At 54.4% G+C, this 21,641-nt stretch overlaps 1 protein-coding gene, 1 long non-coding RNA gene and 1 other non-coding gene across 6 annotated transcripts; 2 read left to right on the forward strand and 1 right to left on the reverse strand.

The window, feature by feature from the left end:
• The first annotated feature begins 19 nt into the window (after positions 1-19).
• On the forward strand, positions 20-14,011 carry LOC112531381 (apical junction molecule-like). 3 transcript variants are annotated; one of them, XM_046906027.1, is made up of 9 exons: positions 20-194; positions 349-700; positions 863-919; positions 1,061-1,117; positions 1,256-1,315; positions 1,415-1,479; positions 1,676-1,751; positions 1,926-1,972; positions 2,151-2,768. In XM_046906027.1, the coding sequence occupies exons 2-9, from the start codon at positions 629-631 to the stop codon at positions 2,350-2,352; spliced, it is 636 nt and encodes a 211-aa protein (XP_046761983.1). In that variant the 5' UTR covers positions 20-194; positions 349-628; the 3' UTR covers positions 2,353-2,768. The 3 variants fall into 3 exon arrangements, with proteins under 3 accessions (XP_046761983.1, XP_040512735.1, XP_040512734.1); XM_040656801.2 differs by having other exon boundaries at positions 20-700; XM_040656800.2 differs by lacking the exons at positions 1,926-1,972; positions 2,151-2,768 and adding exons at positions 13,553-13,599; positions 13,779-14,011 and having other exon boundaries at positions 20-700; positions 1,061-1,315.
• Positions 4,783-11,622, reverse strand: LOC112531415. Of its 2 annotated transcripts, none has more exons than XR_005843379.2 (3): positions 11,521-11,622; positions 9,587-9,668; positions 4,783-7,879 (listed from the first exon to the last, which is right to left on the reverse strand). It is a non-coding gene; the product is annotated as an uncharacterized LOC112531415 (long non-coding RNA). The 2 variants fall into 2 exon arrangements; XR_005843378.2 differs by having other exon boundaries at positions 6,348-7,868.
• LOC112531414 lies at positions 11,632-12,720 on the forward strand. The gene is made up of 4 exons (XR_003073142.3): positions 11,632-11,819; positions 11,975-12,326; positions 12,489-12,545; positions 12,687-12,720. It is a non-coding gene; the product is annotated as an uncharacterized LOC112531414 (transcript).
• Positions 14,012-21,641: the final 7,630 nt, after the last annotated feature.

Here is a 21,641-nt window from a genome sequence, read left to right on the forward strand (position 1 = left end):
TGACGTCACAGCGTGGGACGACGCGCCATGGCAGCATCCAAAGGGGACAGCCGCGCTGAAGCGCGGCTGTTATGGATACACAGCCACGCGTGCGCCGTCGTCACGCGGACGGCTGTACGCCGTGCCATGAATGAGGGCGCGCCGTCGCCGTCGCAACGCAGCTGAGTGACGTCCTGGCAGATAGAACAAACCAGGTGTGAGCACTGTCTTTCCAAAGTTACACTGAAGCCGTTGGAGGAAAGGTCGGACCTCAGGCCTTCCCGCGGCACCAACTACTGACGGCAGATTTGCTCACGGATCCTTCACAGCTGTTTCAAAGAACCATTCTGTGATTCTATGATCTTCCAGGACCCTTCCAAGCCACACCATCCTGTGGTTCTATCATCTTCCAGGACTCTTCCAACACAAGCCATTCTATGGTTCTGTGATCACTAAGGAACCTCCCAAGCCACGCCGTCCTGCAGTTCTATGATCTTCCAGGACCCTCCTGTGCGGGTGATGTCACAATGATGTGATGACCTCACAGAGGCCCTGGGGTGGGGCAGGGGCAGTGGGTCAGCGCTGAACCTGCCTGCCTCATTTTGCGGTTGGTTCTGGTCCAGCGAGGAGCTGTGCGAGTGGTGCAGCAATGCGGGCCCAGTTTGCCAGCGGGACATTAACAGATCTGCAGCGTGTGAATCTGCTGGAGGAGCTGCTGCAGGTGAGCTCTGGGTGCACAGACACAGAAGGGCCAGCGGGGCGAGCTGCCGGCTGGAGGGCACCCTGCCCATGGCATGGCAGCAGAGGGCCGGGCACCTCCGGCGGGATGCAGAGCTGCTTGGCAGCACCTCGGTGCCAACGCCGCTCCTCTCCCCTCCCACAGGCTCATGAGCGCGCCGTGGAGAAGCGCAAGGCTGAGGCCAGGGAATCCTTGATGAAGGTGAGCAGATGTCCCCTCGTGTGGGTCTGCAGCTCCTCCATGGAGGAGGCAGGAGGGGAGTGTGGCATGGAGCTGCTGTCAGATGGAGCTTCGTGAGAGCGTCGGTGCCCTGATGGCCGCTCCCCTTCCCCTTTCCTGCAGGATGCCCAGCAAATACGGGCAGAAAGAACAGCTGCCAGGAAGGAGGATCTGGAGCAGGTAGGGTGGAGCTGGGGCTCGTCCTCAGAGCTCAGTGCACTCACAGCTTTGGCTCTGTGGGAGGACCTTGGTCCCCATCCCTCGGGTCCGTGGGGCCCAGCGCAGCCACCCCACATGGCACAGCCATTGTCTTTGCAGGAGAAGCAGTTCATTGCCCAGCTGGAAGATCAGCTGAAGGCTGAGACAGAGGAGATCGAGGTAGCGTGGAGGGGCGAGGGGATGGGGGCTGCCTGACCCCAGGTGGGGACCTGGAGGGCAACTGCAGCAGGCATGGGCACTCACGCTTTTGTCTGCCAGGTGCTGCGCCAGGAAAGACAGCGCCTGCAAGAGGAGCGGGAGGAGCTGGAGCTGGAGGGTGCCTGGTGAGTGGCTCTGGGCCTCTGCAGCACCTGGGGCAGCAACGAGACTGCAGTGCTGCTGGGCTTGGGGCTTGGGTTTCAGTTGGGCACATGGTGTGACAGAGCAGCCCGACCCCAGCCCGGGGGTGGGCACGCACTGCTGGGGAGCCCGCGTGCTGACAGAGGCCGGCACCCTCCAAGCAGGCCTTGTTCCCTACAGGCAGCAGCATCAGCTGGAGCTGGAGGCAGCCCACGTGCCTGGGGCTGTGCTGCCGGAGCTGGTGGAAGCAGAGCTGGTAAGGGGCAGAGCCCAGCGCACCCTCACCCTGTCCGACAAGGTTCTCCTCGGGGACAGGGCTCCCTGCAGCGCTGCAGCTGTGCTGCTGCGCTGCCGGGCTGCCACTGTCCTGCACGAGCCCCGGCTGTGCAGCAGGGCCTGACCAGTGCCCCTGCCCCATCTTCACCTACAGGAGAAGGCTGAGCGGGCGAGGAGACGTGGGCTCGCCTTCTGGATGAAGTAAGTATCCCCTCATTGCCCTGTGCCCAGCCGGCAGCAGCCGGGCTCCCGGCAGTGGGCTGATGGCCTGGACCCCGCTGCAGCCGGCGCGGCTCCCGGGTGTCCCCTTTGGCGCTGTGTGGGGCTGTGCTGCCGTGGGGTCGGAACGCCTCATTCCTGGCCCTCTTTTGCCCCCCAGGATGATCTGCCTCATCTTTGTCAGCCTCCAGCTGCTGCTCGTTACCGTGTTGGGCTGTGCAGTGCTGTACGCCCAGAACTATGACCAGGAGCTGTTGTATCGGCTCCTGCTGCGAGTGCTGCCCCAGGCAATGTACGCTTCCCTGGCGTACTTTGCGAGCAGGAGCCTGCGTGTGGTCTGTGATGGGCTGCTGCCCATCTGACCGCCCCTCTCAGTCCCCCCTCCCAGCTCGGGGCTGCGCGGTGGGGCGCGGCGAGAGGGCTCTGTCCCCACGGAAGGGGCCTCTCCTGTGCTCCTGCCCCCAGGGGCGCAGAGGCACAGCTGTGGGGCAGTGCCAGCAGGCGGCTGAGTGCCACCACTTTGGACTTACAAATAAGTTGTACTGTCGTCGTGAGTCGTCAGCTGAACACCACCACCTCCGACGACCCATCAGGCTGAAGATCTGCACCTGACACCAGGACGTGGCTTCTTGGATTCTTTGAGTCTTCGTAGCACCCATTTCCTACAGCTGGTTACCTCGAAGGCTTATGAATTGTAATTAGCCCATTAGGCAATGTTACCTCCAATGGGCTGTTGTCAGTTGTTAAGAACGCTGTCAATAAATGGATGTGTACTATTCCTCTGAGTTTGGATGACTCCATTGCGGCAGTGACCCTTTGCTGACCAGGGGAGGCGTGACTCGGGAGATGGAAAAAGAGACGTAGATTGATATGTATACGTCATAAAATATTTTACAAACGGGCAACAAACCCGAAAACGAGTGGGTCGTCGGACCTCGTTTTTGTGAAAGGAATGCATCAGCGTCTGGAAAAGACCAGCAAGGACTGATAGGGGTGAATAGAGACCAATAGGAATCAGTAGAAACCAATTGGAATGCACCCCTGTGTGCCCCGGGGCCAGTGCTGGCCACTCAGGGTGGGGCTGTGTCTTTAGACACAGCTTGAACTCCGGGGACTGGTTCCAGCCTGTCAGGCTGTGGCTTCAGGCCCTGGGGTCAGTGCTGGCCTCTCTAGCTGGGGCTGAGGCTTTAGGTCCCTGGGGGTGGCCAGGAGGGAGAGGGAGGGGATTGTCCCGCTCTACTCGGCTCTTGTGAGGCCCCATGTGGAGCACTGCGTCCAGGCCTGGGGCCCCCAGCACAGGAAGGATGTGGAGTTCTTGGAGGAGGTCCAGAGGAGGGCCACTAAGATGGCCAGAGGGCTGGAGCACCTCTCCTGTGAGGAAAAGGTTGAGGGAACTGGGCTTGTTCAGCTTGAGAAGAGAAGGCTCCGCAGAGACCTCATGGTGTCCTTCCTGTACTTGAAGGGAGCGTATAAACAGGAGGGGGAAGGGTTGTTTACAAGGGTGGACAGTGATGGAACAAGGGGGAACGGTTGTAAACAGAGACAGGGGAGGTTTACGTTAGATATGAGGAGGAAGTTTTTCACCCAGGGGGTGATGACGCACTGGAACAGGTTGCCCAAGGAGGCTGTGGATGCCCCATCCCTGGAGGCATTCAAGGCCAGGCTGGATGTGGCTCTGGGCAGCCTGGTCTGGCGGTTGGCAACCCTGCCCACAGCAGGGGGTTGAAACTGGATGATCATTGTGGTCCTTTTCAACCCAGGCCATTCTATGATCCTCTGATATGATTCTAGGACTGCTTCCAGCCTTTTGGGCTGTGACTTCAGGCCCTTGGGCCGATGCCGGCCTTGCTGAGTGGGGCTTCGGGCCCCAGGGCATGTGCTGGCCCTTTGGGCTGTAGCTTTAGGCCTCGGGGCTGATGCCAGCCTGTCAGGCTGTGGATGTGCCTTCAGGCCCCAGGGCCAGTTCTGGCCTCTTGGGCTGTGGCTTTAGGCCCTGGTGCCGGTGCCAGGCTCCCTGTCTGTGTTTGTGGCTTTAGGCCCTGGAGCTGGTGCCAGCCTCCCAGGCCGTGACTCTGGCTTTTAGCCCCTAGGCCAGTACCGGCCTGTCTGGCTCTGGCTGTGGCTTTAGGGCTCTCTGTCCCTGGTGCCGGCGTCTCAGGCTGGGGATGAGGCTTCAGGCAGCGGCACGGTGCAGGCCCTCCTGCCTGTGGCTTCAGGCCCCGGGTCGGTTTAGGCATCTCGGGCTGTGGCTTCAGGCCCCGGGTCGGTTTAGGCATCTCGGGCTGTGGCTTCAGGCCCTGGGGCCGGTGCTGGCCTCTCTAGCAGTGGCTTCAGGCCCCAGGGCATGTGCTGGCCCTTTGGGCTGTGGCTGTAGGCTGCAGGGCCAGTGCTGCCCTATGTGGCTGTGGCTTTAGGCCCCAGGGCTGGTGCCAGACTCACTGGATGTGTCTGTGGCTTTAGGCCCTGGAGCTGGTGCTGGCCTCTCAATGCCATGAGTCTGGCTTTCTGCCCCCGGGCTGTGCTGGCCTCTCTGCCTCTGGCTGTGGCTGTAGGCCCAGGGCTGGTGCTGACCTCTCAGGCTGAGGATGAGTCTTCAGGATGCAGCGCCAGTGCAGGCCTGCCTGCCTGCGGCTTCAGGCCCCGGGGTCTGTTTAGGCATCTCTGGCTGTGGCTTTAGGCGCTGGGGTCGGTGCTGGCCTCTCTTGTGGTGGCTTTAGACCACAGGGACCTCATGCCTCTCAGGCTGAGGCTTTAGTCCCCGGGGGCTTTAGTCCCCGGTGGCTTTAGTCCCCCGTGGCTGTGCCGGCCACTCAGGCTGTGGCTTTAGGCCCTAGAGCTTGTGCCGGCCTAGAACAACGTGCATTTGAAAATGGCTCATGGAAGGAAATGAAAGCAAGAGAGCACTGAGCTCTTCTGTGTGTTTCTTGGATTGGGATAGAGACAGGAGAGCGTGCTCAGCCTCCCTCGTGTGGTTGCTTGTATCCAGCAACACCAGTCGCAGCTGAGAACATCGTCACATCTTTATTAGGCACTCCTCCGTCTGTCTCTTTTTGTCTCTGTTTTCTGGAATGCAGGCATTTCTCTTTGTGGCCCACAAACTCTTTGTGCCAGGATAACCAAGTATGAATTCTCACTGCTCTTTACCCTGCTCAAGAGAAGGTGGCTGTACTGTGAGGGCAGGTGGGGGCAGGGACGAGGGTCAGGAGCAAGGGCAGAGTGCTTTCTTTGTTACTCAATGGAAGGGCTGTGTTTTTCAGGTGGATTTGTCGTGGTGCTTCTTACAAGGACTGACTAACAGTGGGATGAGATGTGCCCTGAAGGGGGTGTGCTTGCCACCTTGGAAATAGGCAAATACAAATAATTTATCAGGACGGTATCTCTGATAAAGCAGAATTCTATGCACAACTGCAATGGCAGGCCTCCTGCAAGCAGGAGAGCACACAGAAAACAGCCTTCCATTTTTACTCCCTGTTATCGACGCTTACCTCTTTCTCCCCTCATTGGTTCCTCATTGGCTGAGTACTTCAGGTTCACAATCTTCCCGATGCTCAGCTAAACGTACGGATACTGGATCAACATAACTTGTTGCTAGCTAAGCACATGTCACTCATTAGTTAACGTGTGCTCACGTGTGCTCATTCAACACTCAGTCACTGTTTCTGGGCATCTGCTTGCCCTTGGATAGAGACAAGCTTGGCAGGAGGATAGAGGGGAGTATCTTGATGCCTGCCTGTTGCACCTACCCACAGAGCGAGGCAATCCAACCTTGTGCAGAGGCCCTGGCTTCTTTGATGTTGGTCAAGTCTGTTTTTCTCTTGCTGAGGTTCTCTTATCTAAACAGAATAGCCCTACAATATGCTTTCTAGTCCATCGTACTATCCCTATACTATCTGGAACATTTAAAAACTATTGCAGTTTTGCAAGCAAGAACTAATCACATAATTCAGCAGCTATACTTCTGAAATACGCTACTAACATATCCAGTATTTCTACCTTTTCACATCAGCTATTTCTAAGGACAAGTTACAAAATACAAATCCATTGTGCTCTACTTCTTCGGATCAATTCCCCATTTTCGGTATCTAATGCAGAAACAACATTCCATTCCTACAATTCCCCCCTTTTCTTCTTCTTACATTGTTGATTTCTGCAATTCTTTTATATGGTACAATCTTACAGATATCATCTTTGCTGTCTTCATTCCCCATCTCCTCTCACACCATCATTTTATCCGAATGTGGTGGTGGCTCCCTTGCTGTTTGCTTCAGTAGTGCTGTCTCGATCAGTTGTTGAACCAGTCCCTTCACACACAGGATAACACAGCAACCGATGGCCATCAGTGCTCCTTCTAGTTAAATGCATCAGGGATTCCAAGGAGTGGAGAGTTAAAATCGTCGGCTTGGCCACATACTGCACAATGACTGAGACTGGCATACTTTGCAAAGCTTTTTGGTTTTTTTTTTTTTACATAAGCATTTGCATCAAAAGCCGCACTTATCAAATTTCTCACTATTACAAGAGCCCATATTTACTGTCTTTGGATTTGCAGTTTTAAAGGTCCAGCTGACTTCGATTCCCATTGTGTTCAAGGAATCTTACTGACCCTAGTCTAATGCATCCACAGCGCTTGTTCTTTAACTTTGACAGCTGTGTGGGACGTTAGCAGCACCTGGAACAGACCTTCCCAGCTTGGTTCCAGGGGTGGGTCTGAAAGAGATCTAATATATACACATAATCTCTTTGTAAAATATGATTTATCAAGCTGTCAAGGCCTTGGGCTCTTGTTCCTAGAACCAGTTTCTCTGTTTCCCAAAGCTATTTCTGCCCTGTTGGACAATCTTTACAATCAAGGGAGCTCCCTGGTTGGAGGATATTGTTGCACTAACCCCAAACCTTGGAATAATCTCCTGCAACAATACCTCGGCTACTTCTTTGGCTTTGCAGAGGGAATGCTTCTGGCCACCCTGGAAAGGTATTGGTTTCAACTAGCATATAACAAAACCCTCCTTTTTTCCTGGTAGTTCCAAACAAAAAACAATTTGCCATTGTTGCCCTGGAAGGTTCCCTTTCCTAATAGGCCCCACTTGTACCCTGTTCCTGGTACTAGATTGCGCAATTACTTTCTACTGTTTGTCCCCTCAGTATGTTTCAATATGTTCCCTTAGAACCAACTTCCATAAAGTACTAAAGGGCACAACAGCGTGTCCATCTGGGTACGCACCCATCTGTCAGCTAGCTCTCTTCCCTTCTAAATCATTAATTAGATTCCCGTCCCCTCTAAAATGCTCCACAGGCTGACTCAGGTTCAGAGATTTGAAGTTTACCATCTGGAATTAAAGCCAGTTCTGCTATCTCTTTTCCTTCAACTGCCTGTTTTGCCACCTGATCCCTATCATATTTCCAGTTTCCTGGACAGTGTCACCTTTCTGATGTCCATCACAGTGTATAACAGCCACGCTCTTTGGTAGATATACACCGTGCTCAATTTGTTTTCCCTGTGTGTGAGCACTCCTTGCTCTTTCCAGATGGTACCATAAGTGTGTGCCACCCCAAATGCATATTTAGCATCTGTCCATACGTTTAAGGCTATTTTAGACCTCTTAGTGGAAGTCCCTACAGGTAACGGTTGTACTCTGATTACCTGCTCAGTAGCAGTTACTGCATATCCTGCCTTACGGTTCCTTTGTCTCACTAAACTGCTTCTGTCGATGAATGCAGGAATCCTCAGCATCATCTGGTAGTTCCTTCTTTAGGTCTGGCCCACTGGCACAGACAGTCTCCATGCAGTCACACAGTGCCGGCTCGAAGGTAGCTCTGCGTTGGTGTCCTGGGAGCCCAGCAAATTGCTTCCTTCCTTCTCTTTGATCAGTTGAGCTTTCTGTTGAGAAACTTGATAACCATCTAAGCCAAGAAATGCATCAAACTCACAGTCCACAGTACACTGCACACAGTCCTCTGTGCTTACTGGGCACCCACATGCTGCAGTAAAGTTCCACCCTGGGATGGAGGAACCCATGTCTTGGGCTCACAAGCCGACTGGCTCTCACAAATCATTGGGCTGTTCTCACAACCCTGCGTAACACTGTCCAGGTTAACTGACGCTTTTCTCCCCATTCTGGGGGTCTCCTATTCAAAGGCAAATAACCTTAGGCTTCCTTTGGCCAAACCAGGCAGAAAAGGCATCCTTCAAATCCAGAAGGTAAACTCCACCTACTCATTCCCTAACTTAGTTAATAAAGTGTATGGATTTGCCACTACAGACTGTATACATTCAACAATTCTATTCCTTGCCCTCAAATCTTGTACTAAACTATAGCACTTGCTCTCCAATTTTTCATCAGCAAGATTGGAGTACTGTATTTGGATTCACATTCAATTAGTAATCCAAAATCCAAAAGTTACCTAGTTTTTCTTTTATCCTTCTACAGTTGCATATCCTCAAAGGGCACTGCTTTACCCTGACTGAGCTAGCACTAGCTCTTGCTTTTAACTTAGGGCTGCAGTTTGTCTCTACCAGCCATCCCTGGTACCCACACTCCTAAGCATACTTTATTTAAGATTTCTGTAACTTCTGGGGGTACAACATTGTTTTTCTCAGTTTGTATTAAAGCCAGACTTACAATTTTCCATCAGTTAATCTTGTTTGACCCTTAGCTCCAGTTTTATTGAATTTAATCTCTGCATCCATTTGTTCTAATAAGTCTTGCCAGGGTAACGGTTTTGGAGAACCTGGCATGTACAAGGATTTATGTATTCCTACTTATTTTCTCAGCCTATATTTAATTGATCCCAAAAGGTAAGCTTTTTCTTGTTGGGCAGTAGCTCCTACTACTGTTACAAAAACCATCTACGGGTGGTAAGAGGCACCCGTACCCACCAGAAAATAAACCTCTTTATCCTTCTCCCCTAGCTGTAGTTTAAACAGCGGATCTGCTACGGAAAACTTCCCAGGTTCCCATCATCCAGCTTTTGTGATCAGAGATGGTTCCCTCGTTCCCTCTCACTCAGCTTGATAGGATTTCTCCACCAGTGTCCCATTTCCCTGCAGTTTGTGGGGCAGAGCCCTCCCTGGGCTCTTCCAGCCCCCCTCCCTCCCCCCACCTCTTCCTGAAGGGACCTCTGGGTCCTATGGCCCTGCTCTATTGCAGCAACAGTAGCAGCTGCTGTTGTTCTTCCCAATCTCCTCCCTATCTCTGTTCCTCAGGCAGTTCTTCCATACCACTCATCTCTCTTCAATCCTGACATCCCTGTTACACCTTGCTCATCTCTGCCTTCCTCAGCCTTGTCTTTCCCAAACCTTTTTCACTTTCCAAACTCTCATCGTTACATGAACTACTAACATCATATTTCAGCATCATCTAGCACTGGGATTTCGGGTTTCCTAGATCTCTGCAGATGAAGGCTATTCTCATTTCCAGTGCCCCGTCCTCTCCACCCCCCCTTCACAAATAGCACTGTTTACAGCAGCAGTCTCCGGCCCTGGCTCCCTTTCTCATTCCAAGTTCTGCTCATGGGGGTCCCTTCAAAACCCACGAATCAAACACCCTCCAGTTCCCACAAACACCCAATACTTGGTCTCATGATTAGAATACTCACTTAGAAAAACTGGTCCCGCTACTTCATATCTCTTCCCAGTTTCTCATTTGATGTTCCCTCTGTCTCACCCACAACGTCTCTCCTGTGAGCCAAAATACAACCCAGGGAGTCATTTCTGGTATCTTCTTAGACACCCCTTGTCCCATAACAGCTTCTTAATAATACTTTCACACCACAAACAGTTAACAGTCACAAAGACAGTGACAATAACCAGGACAGTTTATCCTCAGGATCCTTCCTCTCTCCACCTCCCCACAGGACCCGACCTTTCTTCTGTACTCCTTTCCCACTCTTGCACAGCTGCCCACCGAATTGCACCTCCTTCTTCTCCAGTAAACAACATACCCATGAGAAACATCATTGCCATCCCTGAGAGGAAATTAGGCTCCACAAATTGATCTAACTGTTCTGCTCCTCTTACAGGATCCTCAGTTAAGGAATTCATTTCCTTTTGGAAATTCCTAACCTCTCTGCTAGTCAAAAGGGGGAGACCCCCTGGACACCCCAAGACCCCTCCAGGACATCTCCAGACCCTTCTGGATTAATCCAATGACCCTCTAGATCCACTTGGGGACACCCTGGCCACCCCCAAGACCCTTCTGGGACACCTCTAGTTCCTTCTGGATGACTCCAGTGCTGGACAGGGGGGTTGTGGGGGGGAAGAAAAGGGTTAGTGGGGCTTCCATGGGGTGGAAGGAAAGTCGGGGTGGAGAGGAGGGTTGCGGGGAATCTAGGAGGGAAGGTGTGAATGGGACTTCTGTGGGGTGGAAAGGGGGTCTGGAGGTGGAGGGAGGCGTGAAAGGGAGAAACTGAGGGGTTCTGGGGGGCTTCTATGGGGTGGAAAAGAGGTCTGGGGGCAAAGAGAGGGAGTTGTGGGGTGGAAAAAGAGGGAAAAGAGGCTTCTGTGGGTACAACGGGGGACTGGGGGTGGTGTGGAGCATTGTGGAGGGGAACTTAGGGAGTTGAGGGGGGGGGGGCAATGGGGCTTCTGTAGGGCAGAAAGGGGAGTCTGGGAGCGGACAGGGGGGTTGTGTCTGGGGAAAAAAGGGTGAGTGGGGTCTCTATTCAGAGGAAAAGGGGCCTGGGGTTGGAGAGGGGGTGGCAGGGGGAAGCTGGGGGGTTGTGAGGGGCTTCTATGGGGTGGAAAGGGAGTCTGGGGGAGATCTTGGGGGGTTTTGGAGCGGGAAGGGAGGAATGGGGTCTCTAAGGTGTTGAAAGAGTGTCTGAAGTGGGAAAGGGGTGAACAGAGTCTCTAAGAGGCAGAAAGAGCATCTGGGGGAGGAGTGAGGGGTGGGACAGGAGAGTCAGAGGTTGTGGGGGGATTCTATTGGACAGAAAGGGGGTCTGGCTGGAGGGGACTGGGGGTCAAAATGGGGGAATGGACACCAGGGGACAGGGAGGAGGGCACGGGGTGGGGGGGGGGAGGGAGAGGGGGAGGTACAGGGGACTTTAGGAGTCAGAAAAAAGGGGTCAGGAGGTGGGGGGGAAGGGAGGACAGGAGGCCCTGTGGAGTAAAATAGAGGGGAGTGGGGGGTGGGGCGGGGGACAGGGGACACCAGAGATCAGAATAGTGGACTAGGGAGGGAACGGGGGGAGGGGAGGGGACGGACCCTGGGGATCAGAATGGGAAATGGGTGGACACGGAGGGAAGGCACTGAGGGGAAGGGGGGAAAAGGACTCAAGTGGTCAGAATGAGGGAACTAGAGGATGGGGACTGGGTGTAAACCTAGGGGACAGACAAAGGCCCTGGGGGGCCGTTGTGGGCGGCCCATGGCGGGGGGAGAGGGGGGACACAGGGCACCTCCTGCCCCCGGGCAGAGGCCCTGAGGACCACAAAGGCCCCACGGGGCCAACACAGAGCGAGCGGCACGCGGCCCCCCACCCTCTTAGCCCCGGCACATGAACCGATCCCCCCCCCCACCCCAAACACCCACCTGTAGAAGCTGAGGCGGCGCCCGGAGCCGCCCCGCGGCGTTGGAGCACTGCGGAGCACAGCAGGACAACCTCGAGGCCGCCGCCTCACCCGGGCGCAAGGCGATGACGTCACAGCGTGGGACGACGCGCCATGGCAGCATCCAAAGAGGGACAGCCGCGCTGAAGCGCGGCTGTTATGGATACACAGCCACGCGTGCGCCGTCGTCACGCGGACGGCTGTACGCCGTGCCATGAATGAGGGCGCGCCGTCGCCGTCGCAACGCAGCTGAGTGACGTCCTGGCAGATAGAACAAACCAGGTGTGAGCACTGTCTTTCCAAAGTTACACTGAAGCCGTTGGAGGAAAGGTCGGACCTCAGGCCTTCCCGCGGCACCAACTACTGACGGCAGGATTTGCTCACAGATCCTTCACAGCTGTTTCAAAGAACCATTCTGTGATTCTATGATCTTCCAGGACCCTTCCAAGCCACACCATCCTGTGGTTCTATCATCTTCCAGGACTCTTGCAACACAAACCATTCTATGGTTCTGTGATCACTAAGGAACCTCCCAAGCCACGCCGTCCTGCAGTTCTATGATCTTCCAGGACCCTCCTGTGCGGGTGATGTCACAATGATGTGATGACCTCACAGAGGCCCTGGGGTGGGGCAGGGGCAGTGGGTCAGCGCTGAACCTGCCTGCCTCATTTTGCGGTTGGTTCTGGTCCAGCGAGGAGCTGTGCGAGTGGTGCAGCAATGCGGGCCCAGTTTGCCAGCGGGACATTAACAGATCTGCAGCGTGTGAATCTGCTGGAGGAGCTGCTGCAGGTGAGCTCTGGGTGCACAGACACAGAAGGGCCAGGCGGGGCGAGCTGCCGGCTGGAGGGCACCCTGCCCATGGCATGGCAGCAGAGGGCCGGGCACCTCCGGCGGGATGCAGAGCTGCCGGCAGCACCTCGGTGCCAACGCCGCTCCTCTCCCCTCCCACAGGCTCATGAGCGCGCCGTGGAGAAGCGCAAGGCTGAGGCCAGGGAATCCTTGATGAAGGTGAGCAGATGTCCCCTCGTGTGGGTCTGCAGCTCCTCCATGGAGGAGGCAGGAGGGGATGGCGGCATGGAGCTGCTGTCAGATGGAGCTTCGTGAGAGCGTCGGTGCCCTGATGGCCGCTCCCCTTCCCCTTTCCTGCAGGATGCCCAGCAAATACGGGCAGAAAGAACAGCTGGCCAGAAAGGAGGATCTGGAGCAGGTAGGGTGGAGCTGGGGCTCGTCCTCAGAGCTCAGTGCACTCACAGCTTTGGCTCTGTGGGAGGACCTTGGTCCCCATCCCTCGGGTCCGTGGGGCCCAGCGCAGCCACCCCACATGGCACAGCCATTGTCTTTGCAGGAGAAGCAGTTCATTGCCCAGCTGGAAGATCAGCTGAAGGCTGAGACAGAGGAGATCGAGGTAGCGTGGAGGGGCGAGGGGATGGGGGCTGCCTGACCCCAGGTGGGGACCTGGAGGGCAACTGCAGCAGGCATGGGCACTCACGCTTTTGTCTGCCAGGTGCTGCGCCAGGAAAGACAGCGCCTGCAAGAGGAGCGGGAGGAGCTGGAGCTGGAGGGTGCCTTGTGAGTGGCTCTGGGCCTCTGCAGCACCTGGGGCAGCAACGAGACTGCAGTGCTGCTGGGCTTGGGGCTTGGGTTTCAGTTGGGCACATGGTGTGACAGAGCAGCCCGACCCCAGCCCGGGGGTGGGCACGCACTGCTGGGGAGCCCGCATGCTGACAGAGGCCGGCACCCTCCAAGCAGGCCTTGTTCCCTACAGGCAGCAGCATCAGCTGGAGCTGGAGGCAGCCCACGTGCCTGGGGCTGTGCTGCCGGAGCTGGTGGACGCAGAGCTGGTAAGGGGCAGAGCCCAGCGCACCCTCACCCTGTTCGACAAAGTTCTCCTCGGGGACAGGGCTCCCTGCAGCGCTGCAGCTGTGCTGCTGCGCTGCCGGGCTGCCACTGTCCTGCACGAGCCCCGGCTGTGCGGCAGGGCCTGACCAGCGCCCCTGCCCCATCTTCACCTACAGGAGAAGGCTGAGCGGGCGAGGAGACGTGGGCTCGCCTTCTGGATGAAGTGAGTATCCCCTCATTGCCCTGTGCCCAGCCGGCAGCAGCCGGGCTCCCGGCAGTGGGCTGATGGCCTGGACCCCGCTGCAGCCGGCTGCGGCTCCCGGGTGTCCCCTTTGGCGCTGTGTGGGGCTGTGCTGCCGTGGGGTCGGAACGCCTCATTCCTGGCCCTCTTTTGCCCCCCAGGATGATCTGCCTCATCTTTGTCAGCCTCCAGCTGCTGCTCGTTACCGTGTTGGGCTGTGCAGTGCTGTACGCCCAGCACTATGACCAGGAGCTGTTGTATCGGCTCCTGCTGCGAGTGCTGCCCCAGGCAATGTACGCTTCCCTGGCGTACTTTGCGAGCAGGAGCCTGCGTGTGGTCTGTGATGGGCTGCTGCCCATCTGACCGCCCCTCTCAGTCCCCCCTCCCAGCTCGGGGCTGCTGCGGTGGGGCGCGGGCGAGAGGGCTCTGTCCCCACGGAAGGGGCCTCTCCTGTGCTCCTGCTCCCAGGGGCGCAGAGGCACAGCTGTGGGGCAGTGCCGGCAGGCGGCTGAGTGCCACCACTTTGGACTTACAAATAAGTTGTACTGTCGTCGTGAGTCGTCAGCTGAACACCACCACCTCCGACGACCCATCAGGCTGAAGATCTGCACCTGACACCAGGACGTGGCTTCTTGGATTCTTTGAGTCTTCGTAGCAGCCATTTCCTACAGCTGGTTACCTCGAAGGCTTATGAATTGTAATTAGCCCATTATGCAATGTTACCTCCAATGGGCTGTTGTCAGTTGTTAAGAACGCTCTCAATAAATGGATGTGTACTATTCCTCTGAGTTTGGATGACTCCATTGCGGCAGTGACCCTTTGCTGACCAGGGGAGGCGTGACTCGGGAGATGGAAAAAGAGACGTAGATTGATATGTATACGTCATAAAATATTTTACAAACGGGCAACAAACCCGAAAACGAGTGGGTCGTCGGACCTCGTTTTTGTGAAAGGAATGCATCAGCGTCTGGAAAAGACCAGCAAGGACTGATAGGGGTGAATAGAGACCAATAGGAATCAGTAGAAACCAATTGGAATGCACCCCTGTGTGCCCCGGGGCCAGTGCTGGCCACTCAGGGTGGGGCTGTGTCTTTAGACACAGCTTGAACTCCGTGGACTGGTTCCAGCCTGTCAGGCTGTGGCTTCAGGCCCTGGGGTCAGTGCTGGCCTCTCTAGCTGGGGCTGAGGCTTTAGGTCCCTGGGGGTGGCCAGGAGGGAGAGGGAGGGGATTGTCCCGCTCTACTCGGCTCTTGTGAGGCCCCATGTGGAGCACCTGCGTCCAGGCCTGGGGCCCCCAGCACAGGAAGGATGTGGAGTTCTTGGAGCAGGTCCAGAGGAGGGCCACTAAGATGGCCAGAGGGCTGGAGCACCTCTCCTGTGAGGAAAAGGTTGAGGGAACTGGGCTTGTTCAGCTTGAGAAGAGAAGGCTCCGCAGAGACCTCATGGTGTCCTTCCTGTACTTGAAGGGAGCGTATAAACAGGAGGGGGAAGGGTTGTTTACGAGGGTGGACAGTGATGGAACAAGGGGGAACGGTTGTAAACAGAGACAGGGGAGGTTTACGTTAGATATGAGGAGGAAGTTTTTCACCCAGCGGGTGGTGACGCACTGGAACAGGTTGCCCAAGGAGGCTGTGGATGCCCCATCCCTGGAGGCATTCAAGGCCAGGCTGGATGTGGCTCTGGGCAGCCTGGTCTGGCGGTTGGCAACCCTGCCCACAGCAGGGGGTTGAAACTGGATGATCATTGTGGTCCTTTTCAACCCAGGCCATTCTATGATCCTCTGATATGATTCTAGGACTGCTTCCAGCCTTTTGGGCTGTGACTTCAGGCCCTTGGGCCGATGCCGGCCTTGCTGAGTGGGGCTTCGGGCCCCAGGGCATGTGCTGGCCCTTTGGGCTGTAGCTTTAGGCCTCGGGGCCGATGCCAGCCTGTCAGGCTGTGGATGTGCCTTCAGGCCCCAGGGCCAGTTCTGGCCTCTTGGGCTGTGGCTTTAGGCCCTGGTGCCGGTGCCAGGCTCCCTGCCTGTGTTTGTGGCTTTAGGCCCTGGAGGTGGTGCCAGCCTCCCAGGCCGTGACTCTGGCTTTTAGCCCCTAGGCCAGTACCGGCCTGTCTGGCTCTGGCTGTGGCTTTAGGGCTCTCTGTCCCTGGTGCCGGCGTCTCAGGCTGGGGATGAGGCTTCAGGCAGCGGCACGGTGCAGGCCCTCCTGCCTGTGGCTTCAGGCCCCGGGTCGGTTTAGGCATCTCGGGCTGTGGCTTCAGGCCCTGGGGCCGGTGCTGGCCTCTCTAGCAGTGGCTTCAGGCCCCAGGGCATGTGCTGGCCCTTTGGGCTGTGGCTGTAGGCTGCAGGGCCAGTGCTGCCCTATGTGGCTGTGGCTTTAGGCCCCAGGGCTGGTGCCAGACTCACTGGATGTGTCTGTGGCTTTAGGCCCTGGAGCTGGTGCTGGCCTCTCAATGCCATGAGTCTGGCTTTCTGCCCCCGGGCTGTGCTGGCCTCTCTGCCTCTGGCTGTGGCTGTAGGCCCAGGGCTGGTGCTGACCTCTCAGGCTGAGGATGAGTCTTCAGGATGCAGCGCCAGTGCAGGCCTGCCTGCCTGCGGCTTCAGGCCCCGGGGTCTGTTTAGGCATCTCTGGCTGTGGCTTTAGGCGCTGGGGTCGGTACTGGCCTCTCTTGTGGTGGCTTTAGACCACAGGGACCTCATGCCTCTCAGGCTGAGGCTTTAGTCCCCGGGGGCTTTAGTTCCTGGGGGCTTTAGTCCCCGGGGCTGTGCTGGCCACTCAGGCTGTGGCTTTAGGCCCTAGAGCTTGTGCTGGCCTAGAACAACGTGCATTTGAAAATGGCTCATGGAAGGAAATGAAAGCAAGAGAGCACTGAGCTCTTCTGTGTGTTTCCTGGATTGGGATAGAGACAGGAGAGCGTGCTCAGCCTCGTGTGGTTGCTTGTATCCAGCAACACCAGCCGCAGCTGAGAACATCATCACATCTTTATTAGGCACTCCTCCGACTGTCTCTTTTTGTCTCTGTTTTCTGGAATGCAGGGATTTCTCTTTGTGGCCCACAAACACTGCCAGGATAACCAAGTATGAATTCTCACTGCTCTTTACCCTGCTCAAGAGAAGGTGGCTGTACTGTGAGGGCAGGTGGGGGCAGGGACGAGGGTCAGGAGCAAGGGCAGAGCTGCTTTCTTTGCTACTCAATGGAAGGGCTGTGTTTTTCAGGTGGATTTGTCGTGGTGCTTCTTACAAGGACTGACTAACAGTGGGATGAGATGTGCCCTGAAGGGGGTGTGCTTGCCACGTTGGAAATAGGCAAATACAAATAATTTATCAGGACGGTATCTCTGATAAAGCAGATTCTATGCACAACTGCAATGGCAGGCCTCCTGCAAGCAGGAGAGCACACAGAAAACAGCCTTCCATTTTTACTCCCTGTTATCGACGCTTACCTCTTTCTCCCCTCATTGGTTCCTCATTGGCTGAGTACTTCAGGTTCACAATCTTCCCGATGCTCAGCTAAACGTACGGATACTGGATCAACATAACTTGTTGCTAGCTAAGCACATGTCACTCATTAGTTAACGTGTGCTCACGTGTGCTCATTCAACACTCAGTCACTGTTTCTGGGCATCTGCTTGCCCTTGGATAGAGACAAGCTTGGCAGGAGGATAGAGGGGAGTATCTTCATGCCTGCCTGTTGCACCTACCCACGGATGTGTCCGACATTCCCACAGCGAAAGCACTTCATGCGGGGGTTGCCGCGCGGGTGGGGGGCCAGTGGAGACGGTAGCTTGGAGGGGCGCAAGGGCTGCTAACACCTGGTCTGAGCTGACCTTGATTGTTCCTGCAATGCTCTGGCCTGCTCCCGTAACCCATCCCCAATCTTCTGCAGGGCATTCACTAGAAAGCCTGGGTCCCCGAGGGGACCGTAGCGGCCTTTTCCAGTAGCTCCGGGATCGACCAATCCCCAGGCAGGGTATTGACAAGGGAACCGAGTATTCGAGTTCCCATTCTGAAGCACACACTGCTTAAGCAATGCCCCCTGCATGTACTCTGGTACGCTAGCCTTTTTAATCGCATCCATAACCTTATCCACAAAATCACCCAACGGCTCTTCCCGCCCCTGTCGTATCCCATGTAAATAGGTGTACCTCCAGGAGCCTTTATCTTGTCCATAGCCGTCTGGCTACAGCCATTATTTCTCGGGAAACATCAGGTCCCGAAATTGCCTGTGCCTCTATCCGAGTCCATGCCCCGAGACCCATCAACTGTTCTATTGTTATGCCTGCCAGAGGGTCTCCCGGACCCCTCTGCACTGCTGCCGATATTGCAGCTTCCTGCTGCCAGTGTGCGTTAAACAATATTAGTTGATGGGGGTGTAAATTAATCTAGCTATGCCTCTAATATCGGCCGGGAGTTAGTATATGCGCACTGAATAAATATTCCCTCATCTGTCTAGCCGGCTCACTGGTTACCCCATATGTCCCCACTGTAGCCCGTAGTTGGGACAGCATTTTCCAATCTAAAGTTCGAATTTCTGCTTGTAACCGCCCTGCTGCGTGGGAGTATAGACAACTGGGAACACAAGATTTCAGTCACTGCCTGCACAAGCTCATTATCTCCGTCCTCCATCCCATGTTTTGCTAACGTGGTCCACAACTCCCGTCTCTCCCTGGCTATAGCCTCCGCAAGGTCAGACTCGGCACCGGGAACCGACCCGGAACCATCTAATGCTGATGGCCCTAAAACCCGACGCGGGGGGTGCCTCCACAGGCTCTGCGGTGACTGAGCCTGCACTCCATTTGCGGATGCGGGGGGAGCAGCGGGTAGCATAACCATGCGAAAGGAGGGGGGGTTTGGAGTGTTTATCCCAGATCAACCCATAATCTTTGTTCTTTTCTTGAGCTGCCTGCGCTCCCTGCGCAGCCCTCTTCTCCGCCTGACCATCAACAACTCGTTATGCACTGCCTTCCACAACTTACTCATCCTTTTTGCTACCTTGTCATCTTCCAACACCAACTCCCAAAGCTTATCCCCATACCGTCGCCACTCATCTAGCGTGTGTACCGAGTGAGGGTTCAGCGAAAAACCCGTGGTGATACTGCATGACTCAGCAGGGCCAGGAAGCTCCTTCTCTAAGTCTACCCCCCGGAATTGCCTCTTTCTCAGAAAGGCAGTGAATAAATCATATGCTGCTTGCCTGTCCATCCTTACCTACGTCAGCGCTGTTGCAGCCCCCCAAGCTTCGGCAGCACGTATCGTGTCGAGCCCACCGCTGTGGTCGCCCAAGGCACGGAGTCCAATATTTCACTCTTTCGCCGTCCGTCTAGCTGCGGGACCCGAACCCAACGCAGTCTCCGTTCGTGGCAGCCAAAGTTCCCCGGTCTGTATCACGTCGGGGTCACCATTTGTCCGGAAAAATAACCGCGGGAGACGAGTCTCAAGCTGTCATGATCAACAGGTCTCATTTATTAGGCACATTGGTATTGTATTTATACAGTAGGTAATGAGCTTATACATATTTGCAAAAGCATAGCTCAGGATTTGGCGGATTATGCATTACTTCATCTTGACCTTTGTGGTTAGCCTTGCGGTTACTGTTTCTTCATTGCTGTAGATATGCATCCTGTTTTCCATCTACCCGAGTAGCCGTCCTTGCCTCTAGTTACATACTTTCTTTTTATGTTTCACGAGTGGCATTCCATCGTGGCCCTTGTCACGTAGCCACTCTGTGTACAGGCTCTCCACAATTCCCCATCTCCTCTCACACCATCATTTTATCCAAATGTGGTGGTGGCTCCCTTGCTGTTTGCTTCAGTAGTGCTGTCTCGATCAGTTGTTGAAACCAGCCCCTTCAACACACAGGATCAACACAGCAACCGATGGCCATCAGTGCTCCTTCTAGTTAAATGCATCAGGGATTCCAAGGAGTGGAGAGTTAAAATCATCGGCTTGCCACATACTGCACAAATGACTGAGATGCATACTTTGCAAAGCTTTTTGGTTTTTGTTTTTACATAAGCATTTGCATCAAAAGCCGCACTTATCAAATTTCTCACTATTACAATAGCCCATATTTACTGTCTTTGGATTTGCAGTTTTAAAGGTCCAGCTGACTTCGATTCCCATTGTGTTCAAGGAACTTACTGACCCTAGTCTAATGCATCCACAGCGCTTGTTCTTTAACTTTGACAGCTGTGTGGGACGTTAGCAGCACCTGGAACGACCTTCCCAGCTTGTGTCCAGGGGTGGGTCTGAAAGAGATCTAATAAACACATAATCTCTTTGTAAAATATGATTTATCAAGCTGTCAAGGCCTTGGGCTCTTGTTCCTAGAACCAGTTTCTCTGTTTCCCAAAGCCATTCTGCCCTGTTGGACAATCTTTACAATCAAGGGAGCTCCCTGGTTGGAGGATATTGTTGCACTAACCCCAAACCTTGGAATAATCTCCTGCAACAATACCTCGGCTACTTCTTTGGCTTTGGCAGAGGGAATGCTCTGGCCACCCTGGAAAGGTATTGGTTTCAACTAGCATATAACAAAACCTCCTTTTTTCCTGGTAGTTCCAAACAAAAAACATTTGCCATTGTTGCCCTGGAAGGTTCCCTTTCCTAATAGCCCCACTTGTACCCTGTTCCTGGTACTAATTGCGCAATTACTTTCTACTGTTTGTCCCCTCAGTATGTTTCAATATGTTCCCTTAGACCAACTTCCATAAAGTACTAAAGGGCACAACACGCGGCCATCTGGGTACGCACCATCTGTCAGCTAGCTCTCTCCCTTCTAAATCATAATTAGATTCCCGTCCCCCTAAAATGCTCCACAGGCTGACTCAGGTTTCAGAGATTTGAAGTTTACCATCTGGAATTAAAGCCAGTTCTGCTATCTTCTTTTCCTTTCAACTGCCTGTTTTTGCCACCTGATCCCTATCATATTCCAGTTTCCTGGACAGTTGGTCACCTTTCTGATGTCCATCACAGTGTATAACAGCAAGCTCTTGGTGATATACACCGTGCTCAATTTGTTTTCCCTGTGTGTGAGCACGTCCTTATTCCTTGCTCTTTTCCAGATGGTACCATAAGTTGTGCCACCCCAAATGCATATTTCGCATCTGTCCATACGTTTAAGGGCTATTTTAACCTCTTAGTGGAAGTCCCTACAGGTAACTTGTACTCACTGATTACCTGCTCAGTAGCAGTTACTGCATATCCTGCCTTACGGTCCTTTGTCTCACTAACGCTTCTGTTGATTGAATGCAGAATCCTCAGCATCATCTGGTATTTCCTTCTTAGGTCTGGTCCCACTGGCACAGACAAGTCTCCATGCAGTCACACAGGGCCGGCTCGAAGGTAGCTCTGCGTTGGTGTCCTGGAAGCCCAGCAAATTGCTTCCTTCCTTCTCTTTGATCAGTTGAGCTTTTCTGTTGAGAACTTGATAACCATCTAAGCCAAGAAATACATCAAACTCCACAGTACACTGCACACAGTACACTGGCACACAGCCTCGTGCTTACTGTCCACCCACATGCTGCAGTAAAGTTCCACCCTGGGATGGAGGAACCCATGTCTTGCGGCTCACAAGCCGACTGGCTCTCACAAATCATTGGGCTGTTCTCCACACCCTGCGTACACTGTCCAGGTAACTGACGCTTTTCTCCCCATTCTGGGGGTCTCCTATTCAAAGGCAAATAACCTTAGGCTTCCTTTGGCCAAACCAGGCGAAAGGCATCCCTTCAAATCCAGAAGGTAAACTCCACCTACTCCTTCCTAACTTATGCTAATAAAGTGTATGGTTTTGCCACTACAGACTGTATCATTCAACAATTCTATTCCTGCACCTCAAATCTTGTATAAACTATAGCACTTGCTCTCCAATTTTCATCAGCAAGATTGGGAGTACTGTATTTGGATTCACATTCAATTAGTAATCCAAAATCCACAAGTTACCTAGTTTTTCTTTATCCTTCTACAGTTGCATATCCTCAAAGGGCACTGCTTTACCCTGACTGAGCTAGCACTAGCTCTTGCTTTT

The sequence above is a fragment of the Gallus gallus genome (assembly GCF_016699485.2).
Source record: "Gallus gallus isolate bGalGal1 chromosome 32 unlocalized genomic scaffold, bGalGal1.mat.broiler.GRCg7b 32_unloc6, whole genome shotgun sequence".
NCBI classification, from domain to species: Eukaryota; Metazoa; Chordata; class Aves; order Galliformes; family Phasianidae; genus Gallus; species Gallus gallus.

Bases quoted from the DNA above. Each gene is read 5' to 3' on its own strand.
- LOC112531381 (XM_040656800.2), top strand. From the start codon at position 629: ATGCGGGCCCAGTTTGCCAGCGGGACATTAACAGATCTGCAGCGTGTG. The intron at 920-1,060 runs GTGAGCAGATGT...CCTTTCCTGCAG, and splicing joins CCAGGGAATCCTTGATGAAG to GATGCCCAGCAAATACGGGC. The intron at 1,752-13,552 runs GTAAGGGGCAGA...CTTCACCTACAG, and splicing joins AGCTGGTGGAAGCAGAGCTG to GAGAAGGCTGAGCGGGCGAG.